The following is a 15,457-nucleotide window of genomic DNA, read 5'->3' as shown; positions in this document are numbered from 1 at the left end:
GGTGAGAATTAAAAAAGTTTTTTTTTCCTGGAAAAAAATGCCTCAAGACAGGGCCTATTTCTCACTCCCATATGTGAGCCACTGTAAAATCTCCTTTGAATAAATGTACATCTATTTAATATAGGACCATGATGACATAGCTCTCTACCTAGCCCCCAAGGCCTAGATGGGTGGTGGGGAGAGAGAGCAAAGATTTTTACTGTCCTCCTACATACTCCAAACATTACAGGAGCTACGGTCTAGAGAGGAGGAAGGAGCCAAAGGATGAGCCACAACAAATGCTTCAATCCTCTTCCGAGCCTAGCATAAAACTTTAATCTTCCATTCTCTCCCCATATACTGAAATCAGAGTATAGACTCAATCTTAATAAGAAGGGTCAGAATTTTGTATGGAGAAGTATCGTCCTTCAGGAGCTGTCACTTAAATTCTTTTTAAAAAACTGACCTTTTCCTGAAATAAAACAAACCAATAGAGATAATGATTCAGTTACTGCTCTTTACCTTTTTTATTCTAAGTCTGAACATTCTTTCCCTAAACTTTCCTAATTTTAATCTAATTTGTTTAACAAAGAAAATTAGGTTTTAAGGCAGATGAGAAAGCTGACACAAAAATCTCATTTACAATGGCAATTTTTGCATGAAAATGGTATATGAGCATAAGAAAAAATGTGCCCTGCCTGGTGTGGCTCAGTGGGCTGGGAATTGTACTGCAAATCAGAAGGTTGCCACTTTGATTCCTGGTCAGGGCACATGCCTGGGTTGTAGGTCAGGTCCCTAGTTACGGGACTCACAAGAGGCAACTGACTAATGTTTCTTTTGTACATCAATGTTTCTCACCCTTGCTTTCTCCCTCTCTTCCTCTCTCTCTAAAAATAAATAAAATCTTCTGCCCTGGCTGGTGTAGCTCAGTGGATTGAGTGCGGGCTGAAAGCCAAAGGTCCTCCAGTTCGATTCCCAGTCCAGGCACATGCCTGAGTTGTGGGCCAGGTCCCCAGTGGGGGTCACATGAGAGGCAACCACACATTGATGTTTCTCTCCCTCTCCTTCTCCCTCCCTTCCCTCTCTAAAAATAAACTTTAAAAAACCTTTAATAAATAAATAAATAAATAAATAAATAAAATCTTTAAAAAAGAAAATGCTTTTGAATATATTAAGAGTAAGTTATCTTATGGTTTATATTGAGATAGCAATAAGATTTACAAATTCTGCTCCTTGCATAACATACTTTTATATTCATAATAATTAAGAAATAAAACACATTCCAAGTTTAAAAATTAATTAGCAAAAGTTCCATGAAATATGTTAAATCTCAGCAAACAAGCCAGAACTTGCACACAAGTCATAAGTTATTTAAGCAATGAATGAATGATTTTGTCTTTAATTAGTAATATCACTCTTTTCTCTGTGTTAAAGAATTTGGCCACTGGAAAAAATATATTCTAATATAGTAACAGAATTATCTTTAGTCTTTGAAAATATTGTTTTATTCTTAAATATATCAACTCTTCATAGTTGAAAATGGTAAGAACCCTAGATTAGAAATCAGGAGGCCTAGATTCCAGTCCTGATTCTACAAATATGTTTCAAGACTTTCAGCAAAGTACGTATCTTGTAGAGTGTAAGTTTTCCTATTTATGAAATCTAATGTTTTTTGTATTTCTAATATTGAGTTAAGCTAAATATTTTTGCTTCATTTATTACACAGTATTCTTCAGTATAAAATCTGTCTTCAAAACTGCATTGACATAAACACTGAGTTCACTCAGTTAACTGTGTTTCCAACTCTAGCATGTCTGTCCCACTCATACCTTAATGTTATTTTAAATAATCATGGTGTAAGAATTATAAACAAAACTTGAAGCATAAGAATAATCAGGCCTATTAAAGGATTATTTAACATAAATTTGAAAAAATAAACCCTGAAACAACTATGTAACACCTATATAAAAGCACAGGATTTGCAAATAGGCCACAGGATTCTAATCCAGTTCTGTTCTTTACAAATTCTGCAACTTGAGGCTAACCACATACTTTTCCTATCTCAGTTTCCTCAACTTTAAAATATGGGTAATAAGAACACCCATGTTCATAAGGTTGTTGTGAGAATTCATGATAAAGCATATATTTAACATTTTGCTAAATACTGTGTTTGGCACATCATTTTCAATCATTGCTATTATTATTGTATCTAAAAGTGAGGTCTGCATTTATATGACTGACATTTACTAACTGCCAAATATTATGCTAATCACTAGAAGATAGAAAAATAAAATTATAAGTAAATAAACAAACATAACACATCAATAAGGTTTAGCTCTAAGAAATGATACCTGAGTATTGGAAGAGGAGAATTGTCCAAGGAAAGAAACAAAGAGCATTTAAGAGGAGAATACCATATACAAAAACCTGGAAAACTGTGAATAACATGATACATTAGTAGACCTGTGCACAATTCTGCATAGTTCTATTGAGGGATGGGGATATGAGTCAGACAGAAGCCAGATTATAGAAAATTTATGTCAAAAATAAGATCCACATTTTTATCTTCAAAGGAATCAAGAGCCTATAAAGAATTCTAATCAGAGTTAAAGTATTAAAAGTTTATTTTAAAAGAATAGTTTTTAAACAGGAGTGCCCATGAGCATCATCTGGTGCATTTTTCAAACTACGTACTCCCAGTTCTCACTTCCAGCAGTTATTTATTTGTAATTGTGACATGGGAACCTATTGAAAAAGCTCTTCAGACAATTCTGCCATGTACTGGCGATAGAGAATCACTGTCTTAGAAAGATAATCTGATAAGTGGTATGAAGAACAGAGAGAGCCTGAAGGCAAGAAGGCCAACATCCTGCCGTAGAAATCGGTAAAACATTTTAAGGACAGAAAAGTAGCAATAGTCAGCTATTTGCGAACTCGTAGGAAACAGAATTGGCAAACATGGCCAACAAATATTTGTAGGGGAAGATGGAGAAATCATGAATGATAGGAAACTGCTCATAAGGCTGAACAAATATTGAAGAGTTTGATTTGGGATGCATTAAGTTTGAGGTGAGGTGTTCATAGATAGAATGAACATAGTATTCAAAAGAATGAACATTCCTATTTAAAACTCAGGAAAAGAAATTTGAGTGGGAAATAATGGTATTTCTGAGTCATGGAACTGGGTGACATTGCCAGAAAGTGTCTTACATGAGAAATGGGTTGATAACAGAAGCTATGGGGACACTACTTTTGGAAGACACAGTGATCGACAAGTCTCCACAAAAAGGAGTCACTAAATTGAGGAAGTAAAGAGGGTTATACAAAGGCCTAACGTGGGAAAGAGTTTGCTATATAGGGAAGCTGAAGAAAGATCAACATGTTTGTTTGTTTGTTTGTTTTTTAAAGACTTTATTTATTTATTTTTAGAGAGGGGAGGGAGGGAGAAAGAGAGTGAGAGAGAGAAACATCAATGTGTGGCTGCTGGGGGCCGTGGCCTGCAACCCAGGCATGTGCCCTGGCTGGGAATCGAATCTGTGACACTTTGGTTCGCAGCCTGCGCTCAATCCACTGAGCTACGCCAGCCAGGGCTAGATCAACATGTTTTGAGTGTCCTGAGAGAAGGGCAAGTGGCAGGGAGATTGATTCACCTAAAAAGGTAGTAGGCAAAAGGCAGACGTGAAAAGCTTATGGGCACAATAAAGGAGTCTGGATTTTATTCCAAGTACAATAGAAAACTAGTGCAACTGAAGGGTTTTGCTTTTTTTTAAATCCTCATCCAAGAATATGTTTATTAATTTTATAAAGAGACAAAGAGAGGGAGAGAGAAACACCAATTGGTCACCTCCTGTAAACGTCTCAACGAAGAATCAAATACACAACCTAGGTATGTACCCTGACCCGGAATTGAACCTGCAACCTTTAGGTGTATGGGATTACACTCCAACCAACTGAATCACCTGGCTAGGGCAACAACTAAAGGTTTTTAAAGCAAGGATTGACTACACTTTTAAAAGTGGCTCTAGCTGCTACCTGCTACAACATTTCCATCAGTTCCCACACTAAAATTGAAAGCAAAGGGAATCCTAAAGTCAAATACACCTTTCAATGCCATAACCACTACCCCTCATATATACATTACTACCCAAGCAGCTCCATATTTGACTAAAAATTACTTAAAAATTAATCTTAAGGGACATAGAGTTTAATAAACTTGGCTACCAACTGCTGAGTAATTCTATATCAATGTCTCTTATTTAAAAAAAGTGAAAATAACAAGGTTGTTGATTATAAAGACACTTCCCTTCCCTTAAACCTGAGTTTGCAGAAAACCGTGGGAAAAGAGAAATCTACATGTTAAAAATGGTGAACTCTTCAGGATATTAATAGCAGTAATAAAAAAACAATTATGAGTGTTGACAAAGACATAAACGAAAACCCTCACACACTGCTGGTGGTAATGTAAAACAGTGCAGTCACTTTAGAAAACAAGTTTGGTAGTTCCTCAAAATGTTAAACACAGATTTACCACATGACCCAATGATTCCACTCCTAGGTGTCTACCCAAGGAAAATGAATCATGTATTCAAACAAATACTTTTATACAAATGTTCACAGCATTTGCATAAGATTGCTACCTTTTTATTTTGAATAAAGATAAAATTTTTAGATCCAATTTTCCCATCCCCCCTCTTTTAACACCTTTCTTTTAAAAGAAATACATAAAAGCAGCATAATTCACAAGAGTCGGAAAGTAAAAACACACCCAAATGTCCATGAACTTGTAAATGAACAAACTGAGCTATATCTATAAAACAGAGTATTACTCCACTGTAAGTACTTACATGTACTGATACATGCTACAACATAGATGAATGTCAAAAGTATCATGTTTACCTGGCTGGCATAGCTCAGTGGATTGAGCACGGGCTGGGAACCAAAGTGTCCCAGGTTTGATTCCCAGCCAGGGTACATGCCTGGGTTGCAGGCCATAACCCCCAGCAACCGCACACTGATGTCTCTCTCTCTCTCTCTCTCTCTCTCTCCCCGCTCTTCCCTCTCTAAAAATAAATAAATAAAATCTAAAAAATATACAATAAAAAAGATTAAAAAAAAAGTGTCATGCTTAGTCAAAGAAGCCAAACACAAAAACACGTATTTTTATGACTTCACTTATATGAAATGTCCAGAAAAGAAATCTATAGAGACAGAGTATTGATTAATGGTTGCGTAGAACTAGGTGTGAGAATGGGGACTGACTACAAATGGGAATGAGGTTTCTTCTGGGGATGATGAAAACGTTTCAAGATTAGATTGTGTTGATACTAGTGATGTAAAGATACTGTTAAATTGAATTGAATTGTACAGTTAATATGAATTGAACAGTAAAGATACTGTTAATATCATTGAATTGTACAGTTAATATGAACATTATGGTATGTAAAATAAATCTCAATGAAGCTGTTAATTTTTCTCTAAAATGCTGGAATAGTCAAACAGCCTGGATTTGCTCTAAAAGGACCTGAGCAATTTAAAGCTGCTTTGGGCCTTAATTTGCTCATTTTTAAGACTAACTCAGAACAAAGTAACTCCTTACACTACAAGTAGGTTCCTCAGAAGACCTGAAGGGGCAGAAGACAGAACTGTATTATTTGTCCATTCCCTCCTTCTAACTCAACTATGGTTCAAGTCATGTAACATCCCTCCACAATACAGCTCCTTCTGGGCTCCAGGAACGACTGCCCCTTCACAGAACTACTAGAAGTGGCTTCCCAGTGCCTCTACTCACTTACTGTCCCCATTTCCCTTTCTGGCCTCCAATTATAAAATCAAACCCTTCACTAAAATGGCCTCAGGTGAACCATCCGAGTGCAATCATGTTTCATGCAGGACTCCCAGTTGGTAATTGGTATACTGGAGGTACACCTGGTACTTTGTAATAAGAATTGTTAAATCAAGTATGATTTCTTGAGGTAAGTTGGTTTTAACTGTTACATACATCATTAATGATCTTTACCAAAAAAACCCTACTTCATTTTATACACAAATAATACAATTATGCTGGTTAAACAGAAGGTGTTTCTGTTTTCCCTAGAAAGTAAAATGAAGACTACTTGTGTTATTTCCTGCCTAATGAACTCGTAGAGAATATTCACAAATCGATCATTCCATTCCAAACACTTTTCACAACAAACAGATTTTGGCATTTGTAGCACATGTCAAGGAAAAAACATTGCCAAAGTCAAGGCTACTTCCAGTTCCCATCTATTCTGTCAGGAAATAAATGAAATATGATGGGCATGTGGTGTATGCTTGGCTATATCCATAACAAGAGTCACCAAGGTCTGAATTGGACACAACTCCAAAATCCTATTTATTCATCATCTTCCTTTTTTTTTCTGTCATCACTTGTATGTATCATTGACCCTTCCTTTAAACAAAGATAAAATTTTTAGATCCAACCTTTCTCATCCCCAATATTTTTCTTTAACACCTTTCTTTTAAAAGTAATATGTCTGTCAAAGCAAATTATTTTTTGATTCAAATGGCTACAGTGTATTAACTACCTATAATGTCCAGACATTAACATGTTCACTTAAAAGGTGGACAAAAATGGTCATGTGGGTCCTGAATGGTTCTCTCTCATTTCAGGTTCTAAAACAATTATTAAAAATAAACTAATATAGCTCTAGCTGGCGTAGCTCAGGGGATTGAGCGCGGGCTGCGAACCAAAGTGTCGCAGGTTCGATTCCCAGTCAGGATACGTGCCTGGGTTGCCGGCCATGACCCCCAGCAACTGCACATTGATGTTTCTCTCTTTCTCCCTCCCTTCCCTCTCTAAAAAATAAGTAAGTAAAATCTTTAAAATAAATAAATTAAAAAAAATAAACTAATATAGTCCTGGCTGGTGTTGCTCAGTGGATTGAGCACAGGCTGTGAACCAAAGGGTCACTGGTTCGATTCCCACTCAGAGCACATGACCTGGGTTATTTGCCAGGTCCCCAGTGGGAGCGCAGGCAAGAGGCAACCACACATTGATGTTTCTCTCCTTCTTTCTCCCTCCCTTCCCCTCTCTCCAAAAATAAATAAATAAAATATTTTAATAAATAAATTAATATACAGCTGGTTATTTCTTACAACAAATAAGTTTATATTTCCATAATTCAAATGTATGGATGCCATGTTTTATTTTAGCTTCTGCAATGCATCTTATTGTTTATGACTTAGTCTTTCCCCTAACAAATTAAATATCTTCCTTGTTAAGAAACTAGTAGAGCTGAATTTTTACATTACAGTTCTGTTCACTATTATTAGTATGGTCTAGGATTTCGGGCATTAGGTAATGAAAGACTATCAAAAGATGCACATTTATCACTTTTCACATTTGTGCACTAGATTTTTAAAAAATTTTATTTACTCATTTATTTTTAGAAACAAGGGAAGGGAGAGAAAGGCAGATGTGAAAGAAACATCTATCGGTTGCCTCTCATCCCACCAAATCTCCAACCCAGGCATGTGCCCCGACTGGGATTCAAACCAGTGATCTTTTGCTTTGCGGGATGACACCCAACCAACTGAGCTATACCGGTCAAGGATGTGCAATAGATTTACAAACAAACACTTATACATCTTTGGTTTAATATAAAAACTTAATTACATTTTAGAATAGAGAAAAAGATTTTCCGGTGAAATAAAAACCCGAAGTTATAATATTCATTTTGATACTCACTGCACTATTTCTTCTTTCTCTAGAGATTTTAATTAAAATTACTCAAAAATTTCCCAGAGGCTCAAAAGGTCTGTTTTCCTAAGGAAATTTACAGAAATTTGTAACCCCAAAGACTTATAACAAAACCCCTAGTATTTTGTACAATCACAATTATACTATATTACTTATACTTCACATAGCAAAGCAGGTAGAATACTTATAGATCACCTTAATCAAAAATAACATATATGGTTTTGTTAAATTTTAAGTCTTTACCTTTCAGAGACATACTATGGTTGAGAAATACATACATGAAATTTGCTTTGAAATTATCCAAAGCAAATACAAAGTAGAGAGAAATTAGGTGGGAGATACACATGAAACAAGACTGACCATGTGTGGAAACTGTTGAAGCTGGCTAAAGGACACATAGGAATTCATTACACCATTCTCTCTACATGTGTTTGGTCTGTAATTTTCCATAATACAAATGTTGTTATTGTTTATAGTATAGAAAAACAACTTCTAAGTAGAGTAACTCATGTTCTGGATTTTTGGCTCACAGCAAAGGTTAATGTGGAGGAAATGATAATGAACATTAGAGATAAGGTATATATTTTGAAACAATAGTTTTAAAAGAGTTCATAGAGTATTATTCAAGTGTCATAATTTGCAAGCTTACTCTTAAAATTTCTTAATAAACATGTCTGTTAAGTGTGCATAGACATACTCCAAAATATACTTTATGGGGATGATGCTAAAATGATAACAACAGGGTTCACGATAAATCAAGACTGGCTGGTATATTAGATTAGCTTCTAATAGCCAGTTTGAAATGGTCATTTCCTATGCTACATTAAAACACAACTTAGAAGGTGAGTCTTAAAAGCAATTCTAGTCATTAGTATGTTGAAGGTCAGATTGAGCCCAAACTTGCTTGTTTAAAAAAATAATTAAAAAGTTAAAGATATTAACCAGTAGTAAAAGACTATCTCTATTTTGTTTTATTCTGAGGTTTGGTTTTGTTGAGCCATAGTTCTTAAATACCACCATCCCAAATGGTTTATCCCTTTTTATTTTGGCATTATTCCACTAAACCCTTTGTGGTTCTGGCCAAATCTAATTCTGACTTAAATAGTTTTATGTCTGTTTAAGTGAGGATAGTACCAGCTTCTATGTACTACAATAATATTCATCTTGCAGTCTGCTCAATATGAGAAATGTTTTAAAATGTGAAGCCATCTAATTTAAGCAGATTCAAGTAAAGTATTTTAGCTAATTCACATTTTTGTGTTTGCTATGCTTCACTGGGTCAGACAAATCTTCTCTCGAGGTATTTAGAATAGGATCAGTGATCACACACTACTGTAATGAGAATGATGGCATTAAGTCATATGAAAATTTCATTATTTTATGCTTAGTTACACCCCATAAATGCATAGAGCCCTACCATAGGACTAACATATGGTCATGATCCCTAAACAACCTTAAACTTCTGAAGGCCAAAATTAAATATTAGATAATACATCAAAAAAGAGTATACTCCATCATAAAATATATTCTTTATTAAGTCAGTACTTACTGAACACTTATTATAAAACAAATACTTTTATAATAGACAAATAGATAAAAACAAATAGTTTGAATTGAACTGTCAAGAAAACACCCAAGTTAATGGACAGGAACCAACAATAAACAAGAGCAGACAAATATTTAATATCAAGGGTTGATAAGTGCTGTGAAGAAACTTAAAGCAGGGGCCCTGGCCAGGTAACTCAGTTGGTTAGACTATTGTCTCCATATGCCAAGGCTGCATGTTCGCTTGGTTAGGGCACATTGACCAGTGAATGCATAAGTAAGTGGAACAACAAATCAATGTTTTTCTGTCTGTCTCTCAATTTCTCTCTCTCTAAAAATCAATAAACTTTTTAAAAATATGTATTTTTTTTAAAAAAAAACTTAAAGCAGGGCATAGGGCTATACAGTAATGAGGGTACTAAAGGGAGACTCTAACAATGTGACATGATGAACTGAATGAAGTGTGGAAGAAAGCCAAGCAGGTTATCAGAGGGAAGAGTGGTCCTAGAGGAAGCAGCCCAAAACCCCTGAAATAAGAGCATTCTTACTGCTGTTAAAAAAGTGTTTCGCCCTGACCAGGTGGCTCAGTTGGTTGGAGCATCATCCCGTATACCAAAATGTTGCAGGTACAATTCCAGTTAGGGTGTATACAGGAGGCAACCAATTGATGATTCTTTCTCTTTCTCCCTCCCCACCACAGGTCCTGTTTCTCTGGAGAACCCTGACTAATACATCTTCCTTCCTATTTGGTCTGATGAATTGTCTCTTATTTCTTATCTTCTTTTCTACCTCTGCCAATTCTAACACATTCTGTACTTGATTGCCAAATTACTACTAAAACACTTTCTTGTTCATATTATCATCATCATCCTTCTCCAATACCTTTCAAAGCTCCCAATTGGCTGTAGAAATTAAACTGCATGGCCTGACATCAAAACCCCTTATACTAATCCATTGTGGTAGTGGTACTCTGGTGACCAATGAAACATAGCTTTGTATAGTCTCCCTCCCATAACTCTGCACTGGAACCAGTAGACTGGTAGAAGTGATACTGTGCCAGTTAAAGGACCAGCCCTTGACAGGTGTAACATATTCTACTCCCTCCCTCTTTGAAACACTTGCTCTCAGAAGCTCTTTCTGCTAATCTCTTATTCCATTTATGAAATATTAATAGTAATTTTGATCAATGTATATGAAGTATAACTGATAAATGCTTCCCCATGATTCCCTTGAACTTAACATAATTTTTCCCCTCTAAGTCCCCAAAACATTTTTGTACCTCTTAAAAAGGAACAAAGCCCTGGCCAGTGTGGCTCAGTTGGTTGGAGCACCTGCTGTATACCAAAATGTGGAGAGTTCCATTTCCAGTCAGGGCACATACCTAGGTTGTGGGTTCCATCCCCAGTCAGGGCACGTTTGGGAGGCAACCAATGTTTGTCTTTCACATTGATGCTTCTCTCTCAAATCAATAAACATTTTAATTTTTGTTAAAAAAGAAACAAATATTACCCTGGCCAGATAGCTCAGTTGGTTAGTGTCACCCTGATACACCAAGGTTGTAGGTTCGATCCCAGTCAGGGCACGTACAAGAATCAACCAATGAATGCATAACTAAATGGAACAACAAATCGATGTACTCTCTCTTTCTCTAAAATCAGTAAGTAAAAAAATTTAAAAAACAAATATTTTGCCCAGTAGCATAGTTATTTTATTCATTCACTGCATGTTTAATGGACACTTAGAGTGTCCCAAACATTATTCTGAGTGCTGACAATAAAGCCAATATTTTATATGCTATTCTATATACTATTCTGTATGTTGGACACTGTTTTAAACATTGTTCCGAGTTACCTCACTTAATCCTCACCATGCTTTCCCCCATCAACTCACGAAAATGTTCCATTTCAGGATCAAGCAGACACAAAGTAGGATGTTAGATGGTATGCCAGGAACAACTGAATGTCATTACCATCTGTTAGCTTCTAAATAGGTTACTAGAAACAAGGTGACAGACAAGCTAATTCTTTATGGATTAAGTATCCATATTACATCATCATAACTAGTACTCATTTGCACCTTCAAGAAGAAACTGCCACAAAGGGAAACAAAAACATTCAACCAGATACCTGAATTATGAAAAAGCTCTTTAAAATGTTATAAAAATATGAACAGCTTACTAAAAAATGCAGAATACTGAAAAACTTACAGGGCATATTTCAGATTCAGTATTTTCTATATAACTGAAATGAAAGAGGGCATTACAAGGTCTGAGGAATAAAATGAACTACAATTAAGAAGTGTGTGTAGCCCTGTACAGATGGCCTGATCCTAACACAAGATGTTAACAAAGCAAGTTGGCGGGGGAGGGGGAAAGCCTGCATTTTCTCTACTATAATTTTGCTGACCCCCATCCTCCAAAATATTTTTAGGCAGGGGGACTTAGCATTGAAGAATCAATAACTTCCAATAAACAGAAAATAAATTCCTTTTAGATTATGTGTTCCAAATGAATCTACTTACTGTTTTCAAATGTGTTTGGGAAGTCATTCTTGGTTATTTTGATAAATAACATTTGGAAAATATGACAAGTAGATTTTAGTTTCTTGCCTCAGAAGTATTCTGCTAAAAGAAATAACAGAAGTAACTAAGTAGCATTTGTTGCATTTACCTAATAAAACATTTTTTCATTTAAAACATAAAAAACACTGCACAAATACCTATCATTGCTGTTCACGCAAAAGAAATTTTAATTTGTAAATTGTCGTTTTCAATGCAAAAGCTACTTGAAAAATGATAGTCAAACTACCACCCCAAAATAATAATGGGAAAGGTGCCAAACATCTTTCATTAAAACTCTTTAAAATGTCTCTTAATTGTATATAATAAAGTCATGACTATTTCTGAAAGGTTTCAGTATTTAAGTATTTATTTCCAAATTGGCACATCACTTTTCTTTTTAATTCCAGGTCTTTTAAACAAAGGACCTAAATTTTTCTAAAGAAGCTTATTTCCCTTTTTTGAACCATATTTTTCTGATTTTCTCAGTCATCCCAAGAAAATTCTAAGACAAAGACCTGCTGATTCTCCCACCTATTTTCCAAATCATGAACGTGGAGCTTTCATAAAGACAAAGATAATCTAGAACACTGTAATATATAAAGTAAAAAAAAAAGTTCGATTCTGTCGTAACAATAATGAAGAAATCTGATGAGATAAAGCCAAGAGGCATCTTGTTGGTAGTTGAGGATGAAGTCATTAGCAACCCAGGATTCCCCAGTCCTTGAATCAGAAGCTGCACCTACCTACCAGATTCAGCATTGTTCAGCAGAAGTGGCTTTAAAACACCCCGCTCACGAATCATCCAACCCAGACCACGCCTTCCAGTTATCACTCAAATGACCGTTTCACAAAGTGGCACTACTTCACATTTCCCGCGAACTTAAATATCGAGTAAGAAGTCAACATTTTAGATTCCCTCGGTCATGCTGGAGAAATGAACTCTTGAACCCCGCGCTCCATAATGAACCAGGTCTCCAGGAAGCCGAGATGAAGAAGCATGCTTCTATTATTCAACTTTTAAGGCCTTCACTGACACCCCCCCAATTTCTTCCCAACTTTTAGATACCCCAAGACACAGAGAGCAAAGAAAGATTCCTTACTTCCTGCTGTTGTTGAAAGGGAAGGAAACCAAAGAGTAACTTTGAACGCGTGGAAGAAAAATAGCTTAATCTTGATCACCACTATAAACATATGTCACTCAGCCCGCAGCAGGGTTCGCGCGCCACTGGGACCCCTCCCGGGGCCCCACAACCCAGGGGTCCTCCTGCAGTCTAGCCCTCCTGGGTCCCCCAACGTCAGTGACGCGGCTCGGAGTCTCTTCCTCTCTCGCCTCCCCCACCCTCACACTGCCAGGGCCCCCAAGACCACATTGTCGGTTCCAATACAATGGAATACCACTGCCCCCAACTCTTCGGAGCTCCCCTCGCCCCTCGGAGGCACTCGCGGGTCTCCGAGATAGCCGAGTTCAGCCACGAACCGAAACTTCACCATGTGAGTGTTCAGAACCCGGGAGGTGACGGAGACCGACGACTCCCGCCCAGCACTCCCTTTTACCCACAGTCCCAGCTCAGTCCCAGGCGCGAATCCCGCACTGGGTGCCCCTAACCACCCCCAGACAACCGCAGAGGAATCATCAATCGCCTCTCCCTCAGAGGGCGAGGGCAGAGAAACGAGGGGTCTCCCCATGCCCGGCCCAGACCCCTGGGCGGTGCTGCACAGGGGCGAAGGCCCCAAACGCATCCCCGGCCTTGCCTGGCCCACCACGACCTCGCTGCCCACCCTCCCTACCTGGCCTTGAGGCTGGGGCTGCTGCCGCTGCTACCGCTGCTACTGGCGGCTGCGGCCGCGGCTCCGGGTTCGTAGGCCCAGGCGGGGGCAGGGGGTTGTGCGGCTGCGCTGGCGGCGGTAGCTGCGGCCGGGGCAGTGTGGGGCGCGGGCGGCGGCGGCTGGTCTGCAAAGCCGGAGGTCGCGTAGTTCCTGTCCATCGCAGGGATTGCGCAGGGAGGGTGGGCAGCACTGGGGGATCCTCTAAGGCCCTATGTGAAGGGGGGACGGGAGGGGGGAGGGGCGGGGGAGGAAGAGGAGGAGGAGGCGGTGGCGGAGGGAGCTGCCCCCCTCACATGGCCCCGGCCTGCGGCGGGCGGGTAGGCAGAGGGCGCGCTGGCCAGTCTGTGCCTGGGAATCTTGGGCCACGACGTGCGGCGAGGCCCCAGCTGGGCGTCAGGGAAGCGGCAGCATCCGCGGGCCAGACTCACAGCGGCGGTGGCGACTTCGCCCCATGTTGGTGGATTTCCCAGGATGCACTTCCCGACCCCCTCTGCCCCGCCCCCCCCGCACTCGCAGCTCACGGACCAAGGGGGCGGCCTGCGAGGCCTCCGCCACCACCGGCCCCTTCTGGCTGGCCAGCTGGGGCAGTGAAGGCTCCAGGCCTCCCCAGCCCAGCCGGCTCCGGCTCCGAGGACCCACAGGGGCGCCCGCCAGTCGTAGCCTGCGGGCCGCAGACTTTCCGCTGTTGGCGGCTCCAAGGGTAGCTATCCGCTCGCCGTGCCCCGCGTGGGAAGGGGCAGTGCCTCCTGTTCACCCTGCACGAGGAAGGGGAATTTGAGCGGAAATCCAGCATGGGGGGCTGCAAAGGAGAGAAACTTCTCAATGTTTTGACAGACCTCGTTATTTGACCCTTCGAATTATTTTGAGTGACCCAAATACTCAGTTTCTACAAGGCGATTTCTTTCTCTGCGCCTAGATCCAAACCAGAAACAGCTGAGCGGGCTGTTTTACAGTTCCGTTTACTCCCTTCCTGCCCAAAGCTTGCTCGGCTAGGGGACCCTTTTCCTGCTGTTAGGGGGAGGTTTACATTTAAAGAGGTTCAAATTCAAACGTTTTTATTTTCCAGTCCTCATTGAAAAGACCTTTCCCAGGGGCTCTTATTAACTGTGCCCACCACCACCTTGGGGATTTTCTCATTCTGGATTTTAGAATCTTCTATCCTAAGGTAAATAGTGGCTCTTCATTGATTAATCCAGCTACCATCTGGGTGACTTTAATTGCAATAAATTTAAACTCACTATGCACACTTTGTGTTGGAGCTTTTTGTTTGAGACTTGGAATCTCAGCAGGACTCTACCCAAACATTTCCTATCTGTTGGGTGCACGGTAATTTAATTAATATTTGAGTTTCTTCTATTCCATTTGAGCGTTTCTTCTACGCTAGTAGCGAAACAGAGGTCATAGAAAACACCGTTTGAGGCATAAAGTAAAAGTTAAAAATAAGAGTAAAGTTTATATTTATTGGCCACTTCCTTTAAAAATCAATACTGGTTTAACACCTATTATGTGCTTGGCACAGAAATCTATCCCTCAAGATAAGCCTAACAGAAAGGTTTAAGCAAATCAGGCAGGCGTAGAAGCTCCAATAAATTTGATACATTATCTCCTATCACCATTTTAAAAGCAGTTTAAACTTCGCTAATACCCAGTATTGGATCAGCTATTTCTTTTGAGATTAATTTTGTCTAGGGAGATTGTTTTCCTCCTGGCGCCTACATCCTTTTGTTCCTATTCATTCCTTTTTGTAAGTCTTTCGGCACCTGTGATGCTTGGAGTCCGGTCCCGGGGTGGGGAAGCAAGGAAGTG

The 15,457-nt window shown here is 39.2% G+C and overlaps 1 protein-coding gene across 5 annotated transcripts in view; it reads right to left on the bottom strand.

The window, feature by feature from the left end:
• QSER1 (glutamine and serine rich 1) overlaps nt 1–14,134 on the bottom strand; it is a 66,570-nt gene extending 52,436 nt beyond the window's left edge. The window contains exons 1-2 of one of the 5 annotated variants that reach the window (XM_045825206.1): nt 13,613–13,740; nt 11,786–11,884 (exon numbers count right to left, since the gene is read on the bottom strand). Coding sequence is in view for 1 of the 5 variants with exons in the window: in XM_045825205.1 (XP_045681161.1) it covers nt 13,613–13,809 (197 nt within the window). In the remaining 4 variants the exon portion in view is untranslated. Of the gene's footprint in view, nt 1–11,785; nt 11,888–12,924; nt 13,007–13,301; nt 13,338–13,612 lie in introns of those variants that run through there. The other 4 variants (XM_045825207.1, XM_045825209.1, XM_045825208.1 and 1 more) reach the window with 4 other exon arrangements.
• Between the last annotated feature and the right edge of the window lie 1,323 nt (nt 14,135–15,457).

This window comes from Phyllostomus hastatus, unplaced genomic scaffold (genome assembly GCF_019186645.2).
Source record: "Phyllostomus hastatus isolate PE091 unplaced genomic scaffold, TTU_PhHast_1.1 phas_scaffold_585, whole genome shotgun sequence".
NCBI classification, from domain to species: domain Eukaryota; kingdom Metazoa; phylum Chordata; class Mammalia; order Chiroptera; family Phyllostomidae; genus Phyllostomus; species Phyllostomus hastatus.
Note: the sequence above shows the minus strand (reverse complement) of the source record. Positions and strands in the feature narration are given on the sequence as shown.